The 14032-nt window shown below is 35.2% G+C and overlaps 1 protein-coding gene across 2 annotated transcripts; it reads left to right on the top strand.

Moving 5' to 3' along the window:
* Positions 10710-13606, top strand: LOC109228198 (cyclin-dependent kinase inhibitor 3-like). Of its 2 annotated transcripts, none has more exons than XM_019393372.1 (3): positions 10710-11272; positions 12844-13044; positions 13143-13606. In XM_019393372.1, exons 1-3 carry the CDS (start codon positions 10881-10883, stop codon positions 13210-13212), a joined length of 663 nt encoding a protein of 220 aa, XP_019248917.1. In that variant the 5' UTR covers positions 10710-10880; the 3' UTR covers positions 13213-13606. The 2 variants fall into 2 exon arrangements, with proteins under 2 accessions (XP_019248917.1, XP_019248911.1); XM_019393366.1 differs by having other exon boundaries at positions 12841-13044.

The raw sequence follows: 14032 nt of genomic DNA, 5'->3' as shown, positions 1-14032 counted from the left end.
AGAGTGATGTCAATCTTACCTCTTTTGTATCCATGTTCAAGCAGGAATTTGGATAGGCGTTCATACCATGTTCTAGGAGCCTGCTTCAGTCCATATAGGGCCTTGTCTAGTTTGTATACATGATCTGGACACTCCTTACTTTCAAGCCCTGGAGGTTGTTTGACAAAGACTTCTTCCTCTAAAGTAGCCATTTAGGAAGGCACTCTTCACATCCATTTGGTGAAGGGTAAATTCTATGTGTGCTGCAAAGGCTATGAGGAGTCTTATTGCCTCTAGTCTTGCAACTGGAGCAAAGGTCTCATCATAATCTATGCCTTCCTCTTGGCTATAACCTTGGACCACCAATCTTGCCTTCTTCCTTGTAACCGTTCCATCTTCATCAAGTTTGTTTTTGAAAATCCATTTAGTGCCAATGACTGATCTGTCCTTGGGTCTTGTGACCAGATGCCACACTTGACTTCTTTCAAACTCATTGAGTTCATCTTGCATTGCATTCACCCAGTCTGCATCATGCAAAGCTTCAACAACATTTTTAGGTTCAATAAGAGATAAGAATGCATCAAAAGCACACAGATTCTTTAATTGAGATCTGGTTTTAACTCCAGAAGTTGGGTCAGTAAGGGTGTTCTCAATGGTATGAGAACTTTGATACTTGTAGTATTTCACAACCAACTGATTTCTGTTTGGAGTTTATCCCATGTTCTGTTGCTGAGGAATAGGCTCATGGACAGGTTCCATTTGGAAATTAGATTCACTTCTTCTTTGTTCTGTTCCCCCTGTCAGATTGCCCTGGATGGAAGAACCTGTTCCATTACCTGTTCCTTCTTTTGGTGCAGCTTCAGCTTGAGCTGTGACTTCACTCAATTCTTTTACCAGCCCAATAGCTTCATCTTCATGTTCCTGTCTCTCAGAAAGAATGTTAGTTTCATCAAACACTATATGTACACTTTCTTCTACACACAAAGTTCTTTTGTTGTACACTTTATAAGCATTGCTATGTGAAGAATATCCCAAGTATACTCCCTCATCACTTCTGGGATCAAACTTACCTAGGGAGTCCTTTCCATTATTGTGCACAAAGCACTTGCATCCAAATGCCCTAAGATGAGATATATTTGGTTTTCTCCCTTTAAGTAACTCATAGGGAGTCTTCTCTACAAGAGCTCTAGTCATGCACCTATTAATGATGTAACATGCAGTATTTACAGCCTCTGCCCAAAAGCTATGGGGCAGTTTACTAGAAAGAAGCATAGTCCTAGCTATATCTTCAAGAGTCCTATTCTTTCTTTCAACTAATCCATTTTGTTGAGGAGTCCTAGGGGCGGAGAAATTATGATCTATACGATGCTCATCACAAAATTCGGCAAACTTAGCATTTTCAAATTCAGTTCCATGATCAGACCTCATTGATGCAAATTGATTACTTAGTTGTTTCTGAGTTTTTCTAACAAAGGCAGTAAAAATGCCAAATGCTTCATCCTTAGATGTTAAAAACAATACCCAAGTAAACCTAGAGTAATCATCAACAAGTACCATCACATATTTCTTACCACCTCTGCTCAATGTTCTCATTGGACCACAGAGATCCATATGAACCAGTTCCATCGACCTGGTCGTGCTTACCACTTTCTTGCTTTTAAAAGAGGATCTTACCTGCTTCCCCCTTGCACAAGCCTCACAAACTTTGTCTTCCTTGAACTTGATGTTAGGTAACCCTATCACCAGGTCCTTGGAGACTAATTTGTTGAGTTGATTTAGACTTGCATGACCAAGTCTTTTGTGCCATAAGAGGGGATCATTGTCCAACACACTCAAGCAAGTGAGTTCGTTTTCTGAAAGAGTGGACAGATCTACAATGCATATTGTTAAATGTTTTTCGATCCAGTAGAAGTGGGAGTGCCGCAAGGCTCTTGAGTTAAATGATGCTCAGGATTGAGGAAGTGGTCTTATTGGCATTCGGAATGGAGTCTGTCCTGAAGGAATCTCATCTCTCTTCCAATAGAACAGGAAGTCTCAAGCCAGTAGCACGATAGCAGTCCATTCAATCCATTCAGTCAAGCCTTTCCAGGTCAAGAGGGAAATGCAAGGGGCATTAGCGGTCTTTTTTGCCTCGCCTGCTACTGGGAAGAGAGAGCCGCTGTCATTCTTCGCTTCGTTCGAGAATCAATTGCACATGAATAGGCTCTTCCTTACGCCTTCAAGGAGGTCCTGTAAAACAATCTTGTCAGTGGTAAGATTAATCACAAAACATTTGGTAGAGGTGAATGCTACCAGGTTACCTCTGTCACACAGTTGTGATACACTGATTAGGCTATATTTCAAGCTATCTATCAATTAGACATTCTCAATGGAATGTGAGTCTGTCTTACCTACCTTTCCAACCCCAATGATCTCACCTTTCTTCCCATTTCAAAAGGAGACATTACTTCCTTTTAGGTCGTGAAAGGAACTGGTTCTTACTTCCAGTCATATGCTTTGAGCAGCCACTATCCATGTACCATATTTGGCTGCTCCCCTTCACTTTGACCTGCAAAAAAAAATCAGGGGTTAGTCTTAGGAACCCAAACTAGTATGGGTCCCTTTCTATAGGCAAAAAGGTGAATTAAATTCTTTTTAGCCCATCCAGACAGCCTATTTTTCCTTTGAGCAAAGGATTTGTTCTTTTGACTGGCCTTTTCTTTTGCATTACATTCACTTTCAAAGTGACCAGTCTTACCACAGTGTGTGCAGATTTTGTTCTCAGGAAGTGTGATATACTTACTTTTGGGATCCCACTTAGGTACAGGGGTCCCATAACCAAGTCCTCTCTTATTGCTACTGTGATGTTCTTGTAGCCAAGATAGTGCACTAGAGGACTTATTCCATTTGCAAGTTCTGTCTAGTTCACGCTTAACCTTTCCTAGATCTTATTTTAGGACTCTTACCTGCTCATCCTTTTTGTACAACTCATCCTTCATTTTTCCTAAATTTTCTTCTAAGGTGAGGTGTGTGTGATTAGCTTTCTTTTTACCTGTTCCTAATTTCAGTTTTACATTTTCAGATCTAAGTTCTAAGACAGTGGTATCAAGTTCAAGAACCTGGTTCTCCAACTCAGTATTTTTACTATCACTTTCACTAGCCCTGAGTTCCAAATTTTTCCACTTAGCTTTTAGGATCACACACTCCCTAGACAGCTGTTCCTTCTCATTGTTTATGACCTCAGACTCATCAATGAAGTCTAGCAGTAATTCATATAGCTTTTCTTTAGACAAAAATTTAATCTTGTCTTTGAGATGAGTCACACTTACCTCTTGTTCATCGTCTGATTCTCAAATGGCCATAAGTGCTTGTTCATCTCCAGCTTCATCTTCTGAATCTTCATCTGAGCTTTCTCCCCAAGTAGCAACCATAGCCTTTGTTGATCCTTTGTTCTTCTTGGGTTGAACCTGTTCCTTCTTCCTGTTTCTTCATTCAGCCCTTTCTTTCTTCCATTCCATTTTCTACAGAGGGCAATTCTTGATCATGTGGTCAGTCTTACCACATTTGTAACATCCCTTGTTGTTCTGTTTATTAGGAGCCCTTGGTTTGTTGAAGGTTGCACCTCTTGAAGAACCCTTTCCTCTCATTAGGTACTTCTTGAAATCCCTTGTGATCATTGCCATTTCATCATCCTCTAAGTCTGCACCTTTAGCTATTCTAAGAGCCAAGCTTCTTTCCTTCTTGGGTGCACCATCTTCATGGTCTGCCTTCTCAGTTCATAGGCAGTGAGATTTCCAATCAGCTCATCTAACTTGAGAGTAGCAATGTTCTTTGATTCCTGAATAGCAGTGATTTTGCTTTCCCAAGTTACTGGTAAGACCCTTGTCAAGAATTTGTCAACCTTGTCTTCTTCAAGGATAATTCTTCCAAGAGACTTAAGTTCATCTGTTAGTGTTATGAACCTTATGTAAATTTCTTGGATGGTTTCTCCTTCCTTCATGGTGAAGTTCTCATATTGAGAATAGCCGTGTTCCTTTTGATCTCTTTACTTGAGGAGTTCCTTCATGGGCCACTTGTAGAGTGTCCCAGATCTCCTTGGCAGTAGTACAGCTTTGAATTCTGCTTTACTCGTCTGGACCTAGTCCACACACAAGCCATTTCTTGGCCTTGGCATTCTTTTCACATTTCTTCAAATCTTCAGCAGTACAGTCGGCTCTCGTCTTTGGCATGTCCACTCCTTCAGCATTCTTCTTTGTAGTAGCCAGGGGACCATCAGTAACAATATCCCAAAGTTCATAGTCTTCTCCTATGATGTAGTCTCTCATCCTGTTCTTCCACCAGGAATAGTACTGGCCACTAGAAAGTGGAGGCCTAGCAGTGGATTGTCCTTCTCAGTTTCCAGGTGGTGCACTCATCTTGATCTGTTCCTGAGGTGTTAGCCTCTTCAAGGATAACCTGCTTTGATACAATTGATGTTTTATACAACAATACCACACAAGAGGGGGGGGGGGTGATTTGTGTGGTACCCAATTTTCGCTTAACTTGATTATAGAAAGGCCTGGTTCTTCTATGTGTTCTAAGTACTACTGTCACGGAATAATAGCTACAGAAAATAAAGAACACATAGATTTTACGCGGAAAACACATGGCTTAATAGGTGAAAAAACCACGACCTACCTTCCAGTGGGATTTATCCAAACTCTCCACTAAAATTATTGAGCCAAAAACTGCATTTACAAAAACTCTTTTGTAAACCTAGAATTAACTCTAATCCCGTTGTGGCACACAGCCTCAACTACTGCGACAACTTCAAGTTAACTCTAACTTGAAAACTCTAAGTACCTAATACAATTGCTTCTAGATAAGCTGAAAGGTACAATGTAAAATCACCTACTACAATTGAACTAGAATAAAAGATAGACACTTGGAACTGGTTCTTCTATCTGGTTCAAGTAGCTTCAGGATTGCACGCTTGAATCACACATAAATTGCTTGCAAAATTGCCTTGCTATTTTTCTCTCAATTCACGTTTAACTTCTGCTTATGTGCATTACATGTAAAAGAGAACAACACTAATGTTTAAGGAGTTAGCAATTAGAGATTGACTAGGATACAGACGCTACTCTTCCATGGTGGAAGAGTTCTAGTTGATCTCATACTCTAACTCTATCCTTTTCCTAAACAATGTTCTCTTTGTGTAAGGAGTCTTTCTCCTTATCCAATATGCAACCTTTTCGATCATGATCAGGAGATAACACTTCTGATATGTTAGGTTTATCTCCTTCACGTGCATCTCACATGTTTGAGTTGATCATAACCGTGCTTCACAAGATGGACCTGGTCCATGTCTGAGTTCCTTTGTCAGTCTTCAAAACTTCACCTTTACTTGGTCCAACAGATTCTCACTCGGGATGAGAAAACATGTTATTAAGAGTACGTAAAATAAAAAGTTTAAAGTTGAACTGTTTCTTAATATAGAATACTATCATTCTTAATTTAATGAAACTTAAAGGAAAAAGTGTCATATAAAATAATAATAAATAAAAAAAATTAATTTATGTGGTTTCAATATATTCCGGGGAAAGGATTAACATAAAAATCCATCTAAATAATCAGTCAAATGTCTAATCATCAGAAGTTCACAACCAAGACTTACAATTTAGTACTATTGGTGAGAGTAACGAGAGTTTAGTTCATAGTAGTGTGGTTCAATTCTCACTATCGTTCTTCGTCCTTTCTCTTCTCTGCTTAGGGCTATTTAAAATCGAACCGAAATCGTTAACCGAATCGAACCGATGGCTTATTGGCTTATTGGTATTGGATTATCGGGATAATGGATGGGGAATGGATCGAGATTTTATAATTAACGGCTTAACGGTTTGGGGGTGGATTACTCAATTTTCTTATCGGGTAAACCGTTAACCCGTTAAGAATTTTTATATTTAAACTTTTACCCTTATGTATATAAAGTACTATTGTTTATCTGTCTTTCGTTCCCATTGTTATTTGTATATTGCTATTATTTTTCCAACTTCTTGATTCAATTACAGGTGACTGCCCAGTATTATATGAATATTGATTTTTTCCACATGTTGTACCTTTATCTATTTGCATATTACAGAATCGAATTACCGCTTCTAGCTAAGTTAAGCGTCAGAGCTTTGAGGGCGAAGGCTGAAACTTTTTCCTTTTGATTGATTATGAACGAATGTCCTTTTGAAAGTTTGACTGATTACTGAACGAATGTGCTTTTCTGGTTTTACAAATTTGTTTAATATGTGTAATAACAGTATGTGTAGTCTTGGTACTGATTGAATGATTGTTCAAAAAAAATTATTTGGTTTAGTCGATAAGGCGTCTGATAACCACCCGAGAATAATTAATCCGATACCAATCCGCCCATTATCTTATTGGATGGATAGATAATTACTTCATTTATAATCCGATAACCGTTAAGTGTAATTATCCGTTTGATCCGCCCAATAAGCACCCCTATATCTGCTCCCCAATGTAATAGAAAATTTTAAAAGAAATATGCCGAACCAATGTGCTAGTTAAGCAATGGGTTCGAACTTAAATATAAAGTACTAATTGGAAGAAGAACTTGCATTTATATACGTTACTACAAAAATTATTTACATCATCAGGTCACCTTAATTGGCATATATAAAGATGAGAAACTTTGAGAAACCAATATTGTTTAGTGGCTATTAACCTGTTATAGCTACCATTTACTTAATTACTTCATATAGCTATCTTTTCAGTTGTTATGGAATGTATTGGATGTATTCAAGCTACTGCATTGACGAATACAGTAGCGAAACTCGGCAAAATAATAGGGCATGCCAGCTATCATCCGCTGTATTCATATGTATTCGCGAGATGTGTTCATAAATACAACGTAAAAATAGGTCTCTCAAGCTGTTTAAAAACGGAATGGATCAATTAACGTGATAGACTCCTAATATAACTCAATAAACTCAATTATAACACGCAAAATTATTAATCCAGTTAAGGAAAAGATTTCTAAGACGAAAAACACCCAAAAACAGAGCAGTATTCAGAGATTTAGTTCATCCTTTTTTCGTGGTATATACTTACAACCTCTTCACCAATTTGGTGCATCCAACTATATGGATATGTATTCTGGCGAGTTGTATAATGTATTCATGGTAGAATTTTAAAAAATACAGCATAAATAATGTTGTGTTCCTAATATATGCTTTCCTTCATGCTATGTTTCTCTAACAAAATCTAAATACATCTACAAGTCACTGTCTACAATGTAAATACATTTCATTGGTTTTTTATTTGTATTGAGAGTATTTTACTGTATTTTATTGTATTGTTGTTTTAAATACAGATAGATACAGTTAGGTTGAAAATACAGATGAATACAGTTAGAACTAACAATGTATTTAAAAATACTGTTGTATGAACTCAAATACATATAAATACATCCAAATACAATAGTCATCACTGTACAAAATAAAAATCAGTGTATGCCTTATCGAATACATATAAATACATCTGAATACAAGAATAACTTTTCCATTGGAATTGTCAACCGGCCACCAGAGTTGCAGAGTTCGTGATAAAGGAGAATCGTAGTTCAATGTAGCGACGTGATTTTTGCAGCTTGGAAACATTATCTAGTTTGTCTGCCAAGTCTCCAACAACCTCCTGTTCAGCATCCAAATTCTCCTCGTCAAGAACATTATTGGACAATTCGTCCAGATCTGCGAGGAACGTATCAACAAGAGTTGCCATTCGAGAATGAAGCAAATTAGTTTGATCAGTTTGAAAAGAACATACGCTAGGGTTTAATAAGGAGGTAGTTTTATATAAAGAATGACAGAAAATATTAGAGAGAGTGTTTAATGGCTTAATGGTAAGAAGTAACCATAAATACATATTTTGCTATGAAAACTAAAAGGTAGCTATAGGAAATAATATATTAAAGAAAATTTTATTTATATTAAATAGGGTGTAAAGCTTTGCTATAGGAGGTAAAATTTCCTATAAAGATTACTTACAAACAGTAATATAGGAGTAAATAGGAAAGAGAAATTTTCAGAAACCACTGTCTTTTAGTGATTATTAGCTTGATATAGCTATCATTTACTAAATTACTTTCTATAGCTATATTTTCAGTTGTTATAGACTGTATTCGTTGTATTTTTGCTACTGTATTCATGAATACAGTAGCAAAATTCGGCGCAAAATAAGGGAGTCCAGCTAAGCAGAGAATATAGTCGACTGTATTTACGAGCTGTATTCGTGAATACAGTAACGAAATTTGCGAAAAAAATGTCTTCAACTGTTTAAAAACGGTAAGTGAATCAATTAACACGATAGACTCCTAATATAACTCAACAAACTCAATTATAATACACAAAATTTGTATTTCCAGTTATAGAAAAGATTCTCAACCGAAAAATACCCCAAAAACAGAGCAGTCTTCAAAGATTCAATACATCCTTTCTTTTTTTAGTGGTATATTTACAAAAATATTTTTTAGTGTTATCTTTACAAATAGATTTATATATTAAAATTATATAATTACATTGAATACAGTTAAATACATAAAAATACATTGAATACACAAAGTATAGCGGGTCATCTATAGTGCAAAAATATATGAATGCATATTGCAGATACATTTGAATACACACACGCGCGCGCGCGCACACACACACACACACACACACACACACACACACACACACACACACACACACAAACACCTAGTCTTATGATACACGCTTTGCGCGTGGACACTATCTCAATAAGAAGGAATTTAAAAATACTATATTAATGACTATATTAAAATATTATGTGGAAGTGATAAAATAAAAGTTAATTTTTCCTAAAATAATGAATCTTCATGCAAGTTCTCAATCATTAGTCAATATATCCAACTAAAAATTTATTTTTATTTCTAATTCAATCGCTTTAAATTCATAAGTTATCATGCTTCTTTTCAATTTCAGCAGTCACATATAATCCTTCAAAACTTAAGAATTTTTTTGATTTTTTTTAAAAAGTTATTCCCTTTTTCATTTTAGAAGACTCAAACATGATTAACAAGTTGATAGAAAATAATAAAAATTTTCAAGAATAAAATACAATTTATTTATTTTTTAATTAATAATAAATATTATATAAATTATTTCCAACAGATTATTATAAATTATTGTAGCTTATTGTACAAATCAAATTACATAAATTATACGAAGAAAAGGAGTTCTGGAAAAGAAAAAGAAAATAAACAATACTAAACCTAAAACTTTTTAACAAATAAAAAAGCTCGTCAAGGACTCTTAAGCAAACATATTTACAACAAAAAGATAATCATATGATTTTCCATATCAAAGTCCTAAATATTAGGCTATTAATTAAATGATTGTCCCTAAATATTAAAAAAATAATTAATGCATATTCCTACATCTTAAGAAAATAACTAAAATTACTATTCTGTCCAATATAAAATATACTCTTAAAGACATTCGTACTCTTAATATAGTTTTATATATATACACACTACTTGGAGAGTCAAATATTTATTGTTTCTATATCTTTCTTTTATATATTCTAATAATTATCTTACAATAACAAATTGCAACTTTTATTACTACATAACTTTGATGTTTTAAAAATTAATTTGATAACAGAAAAGATATATATTTGACGCTTGTTGTCAAATCACGTCACTTCAGTTTTGAAATCTAGGGAGTACTATTAGATTATAGAGAAGTGTACATTTCCTTTTTTTTTTTGGTATTAGTAATAATAATTGGTTCAAATCAAGTGTGTATTTCCAAATAGTACGACATTCATATTTTTTCTCAATCCAAGTGCAGAATAGAATTTCTTATGTTTTGACTTGAAAATTAAGTTTTTTTATAGTAGATTAAAAGTAGGGGTGTTCATAAAATTCCGAAAAATCGAATCAAACCGACAAAAAAAACCCGATACTTTTTGATTTGGTTTGGTTTTGGTTTTGAATTTTAAAAACTGATCAAATTTGGTTTGGTCTTGGTTTTAATCAGAAAAAACCGAAAAAACCCGAACCAAACCAACTATAGGAGTAGCTATTTCAAATTTATTATTACACCTATATATATATATGTATATTTTTATACAAAGTTTCAAAAATTTAATGGTAAATGTTGTAATAGTTTGCAGTTTTAGTATAGTTTTGTACCTTTACATTCTATTTTGATTGATAGTTTTCTTTTGTTAAGTGTAAGAATCCATTTCATGTTAAAAATAATATATTTTTAATTGAGTCCTTAATTATTCATCCCTATTTGATTCAATTATCATCAATATATCTTGGTAAATAATAGATTTCTCAAAGAAAAATTGATTTGATAGTGTTACGTTAAAAATGTGGTCTCCGGAATATGTGTTTGGTAGTGTATATCTTATATTTTAAAAAGCCCGACAAATAACCGAAAAAAATTGAAAAATTGAAAAACCCGACATAAACCGAATCGAGAAAAAACCGACTTAATTGGTTTGGTTTGGTTCTAAAATTTGAAAAATCAACTTACTTGGTTTGGTTTCTTTTTAGGAAAAACCGATCCAAATCGAACCATGAACACCCCTAATTAAAAGAAAGAAAAAAGTAAAAAAGAGAAGTGAAAAGGAAAAAAGAAAAAGAAAAAGAAAAAGAAAAAGAAAGTGGTTAACGTTACTGTTGAGTCCCACCCTGACTCATAAGTATCCCGTTTCAACCCTAACTTCACCTAAAACTAAACCCCAACCCCATCTCACATCTCCCCCTTTTTTCTCTTCTTTTCCCTCCCTCTCCTCTTCCCTTTACAAATCAAACCCTTCCCCGCCTCTTCTCCTTCTACCTCTTCATTTCCCCCCATTTTCAAAATCAAGAATCTTCTCTCTTTTCACTGAAAAATATGGGAAAATACATGAGAAAAGCTAAAATAACAGGGGATGTAGCAGTGATGGAGGTGTCACAGGCAACTCCACTCGGTGTTCGCACCAGAGCAAGAACCCTAGCCCTTCAGCGCCTCCACTCTTCCTCCACTCCGCCGCCGCCGTCGTCTGCTTCTGCTTCAGACTCTTGTTACCTTCAGCTTCGTTCCCGCCGCCTTGAGAAACCACCCACCCCTCTCTCCGACCCCAGAAAGACTAAGAACCTTCTCACAGAGGAAAACCCAAAATCTGATTCGAGGTTTCTAGTGTCTGGCTCTGTTGGGTCTGTTTCAATTACACAAAAAGATGGTTTCTTGGATGTGAATGAAATTTCATTTGGAGAGAATACTCTTGATTTTGAACCCAGAGATAGGTATAATAAATCTTCCTCTTTTAGTCTGCATGCTTATCAAACTCAACTATTTTGTTCTTTATGTGTTTTTTATTGTGCTTTGCCCCTATTTTTTTTTTAATCAATCAATATGTTTTAGCGGTTTAAGGCGGGAAAGAGGGAAAAAGATTATTTCTTTATAATACTATGGGGAAAAAGATTTTTGAAGGTGTAAAAGAGTTTGTTACTTTTGTTTGAAAGGCCCCTTTGAGCGACTTTCTCATTCACAAAAAAAAAGAGAGTTTCTTTTAGTGTCCTCTTTTGGTGTTGCATTCGTGGGTACCACTTTTTTTAATGCTTTTTTAGTTTCTTTGTAAAAGAATCTTGTTAAAGTTTGAAGAGGAATGATGCTTTTGATATTCCACTGCATTTTTCATGGTTGAAGTTATTTTTCTGTTTGTCTAAATGTTCTTTTTCTTCATTTGTTAAGTTATAAACGCATAAACTTATTAAAAATTGTTGCTTTGTTAGGTTTCTCTCTTTTGGTCAAGGAAAAGATGAAATTTTTGGTCTATAGTACTTTTATGTTACTCATGAAGCTAAAACCTTTTTTGGTCATCTATTTTTCTTCTTTGTTAAGTACAAATTTAGTCATCTTTTGAACCTTCTGAATTAGAGGGATTTTTTATGTGTATTATTGTGTTTGAGCTGTTAGATCTACATGAAAAGAATTAACTAATTGCCATTTGGTATCCTAGGGCAGACAACCTTTGGAAGTACCATGTTCCACTGCATAAAACAAGGGACCTATCATTTACTGTTAGAAAGAGCAACACATTGCAAAAATAGTTTAATACTTTAACTGCAGCAAAATGTCTCATTTTTATGGAATCCCCTTTTCTCCAACAGTAAACTTAGTAAGTAGTAGCAAGTGAAAAATGAGGGTTGGACTAGATTTTTGCAGACTATATTCAGTACTTTTTTTAGCTAGAATCATTTCCTTAAGCACTGTAAATTGGTCATAACAGAGCTATCTGTTTATTCAGATGTACTAATGAGGTATAAAGGAACATTAGTTCATCTTAGTCAGTAAAATGAGGTAAGAAAAAAAGAAAGAAGAAATTTGGGTTCGGTTGTCATGGATCTAATTGTAAATATGGCAAAATATAAAAACTTTTTTTGCACCATGTTTTTTTTTCCAATGACATGTCCTAGTCATGGGCCCAAATATCTGGATAGCAAAGGCAAAATCCTCAGCTATATTCTAGGTTAAAATAGGATATCCCTTTTCACACTCTGTGTATATTTGCTAATATTGCATGAAAACTACCAATTTTTTGTTTTCAGCACTTAACTGTCCCTTTTTTTTTGGGTGGGTGGGTTGGGGTGGTGTAGATAAATATATGGTTTAGATAGTTATTATACCCAAAATATAGATAATAGAAGATTGAAGTAACTGCATCTCAAATTTACAGTGATTTCTCTATTGTAGTTCCAGCAAAATCTGATGTTGTCTCTAACTGAAAATGCTTTCTTTTGATTGCATGTCTGATTTTGGTTTTTGTAGCTGATAGTTGTTGTGTGTTTGTTCTTTTTTCTCTCTTTAAAAGAAGCACTAGAGAAAGCACACCTTGTAGCCTGGTGAGGGAAGCCGATGCTACGGTCAACCCTGGTTCTGCAACAAGGCGAACAAACTTAAACACAACAGCTCAAAGAACAAGGGACTCTATCCTTAGAAACATCCCTTCAGCTCAAGAAATGGAGGAATTTTTCACCTTTGCCGAGCAGCAACAACAGCGCCTTTTCATGGAGAAGTATGTAGTATTCAATTCCACGGATACTGTCATCTTTAAACACATTTTACTGTCGTGTATGTTGAACTAATGTGAAAATTTTGTTTTTTCATCAATAGGTACAACTTTGATGTGGTAAACGATTTACCGCTTCCAGGGCGGTACGAATGGATTAGGGTGGATTACTGATCTGGAGAAAGCCATCTGTTTTCCCTAATTTGCTGTGAAGGAGAAATTTGAAAAGGGGGCATGAAGTTGGTGGATATTTTATGGTCTCTCTCCCCCAACCAAAAATTGTTGTATAAAGAGAGTTAGTGTAGTTTTAGTTGTCTGTCAGATGGTAGAATTACACATGACTACTAACAATTTGGAAGCAGTAGTGTAGAATAGGGCATAAATTGTCAACTTAGGCTTTGACTATCTTTGTAACTTGCAAGGTGTGACATAGCCAACACCTTATGTACCATCTGTTTTTTCAATCAATTTAGGATTTAGTTGATAATAGTTGCAGCATGTGACATCAAAGGTTTGTGGTCTACTTTTTCCCTGCAGTCAATTCTATGGTTATAAAATCTTGCCCTTTAATTCACAAAGACAAATGTTTTAACTCTTTCTGAAAGACTTGTGTGTATTCGACAAAATTGTTTTCAGTAAGGATCTAAATAAGAATCTCAATTTTGTACTGTCTGGAACTGTACCATTGTTGTATTTGAAATTTCATTAGCAAAGTTGGACTTAAACCTATACCTCTTCACCATACTACATTGAGCTGCTGTGTAATATGAGGATAGTCTTATTACTTATATTGAATCCAAAGAACCAAAGCTCCATTTGGATTGTGGCGTGGTTGGAGCAAGGGATACCCATTCATTCCTAGATTCCCGTCACTACGGATTGATTGTCCCTACCAAGCTACACGGTAGTGGTCTAGTGAGCGCAATTGCTAGAGCACGGGAGAATTAAGAGTAATGATTTCAGCAAGAGCAGCCAGACAGACTACTATAGTAAA

Source organism: Nicotiana attenuata, chromosome 1, assembly GCF_001879085.1.
Source record: "Nicotiana attenuata strain UT chromosome 1, NIATTr2, whole genome shotgun sequence".
Classification (NCBI taxonomy): domain Eukaryota; kingdom Viridiplantae; phylum Streptophyta; class Magnoliopsida; order Solanales; family Solanaceae; genus Nicotiana; species Nicotiana attenuata.
The sequence above is the reverse complement of the archived record's forward strand: the minus strand, read 5'-3'. Positions and strand labels throughout refer to the sequence as shown.

Coding starts and splice junctions, on each gene's coding strand:
- LOC109228198 (XM_019393366.1), top strand. CDS start 10,881: ATGGGAAAATACATGAGAAAAGCTAAAATAACAGGGGATGTAGCAGTG. Junction 11,273..12,840: donor GATTTTGAACCCAGAGATAG/GTATAATAAATC, acceptor TCTCTTTAAAAG/AAGCACTAGAGAAAGCACAC. Junction 13,045..13,142: donor CAGCGCCTTTTCATGGAGAA/GTATGTAGTATT, acceptor TTTCATCAATAG/GTACAACTTTGATGTGGTAA.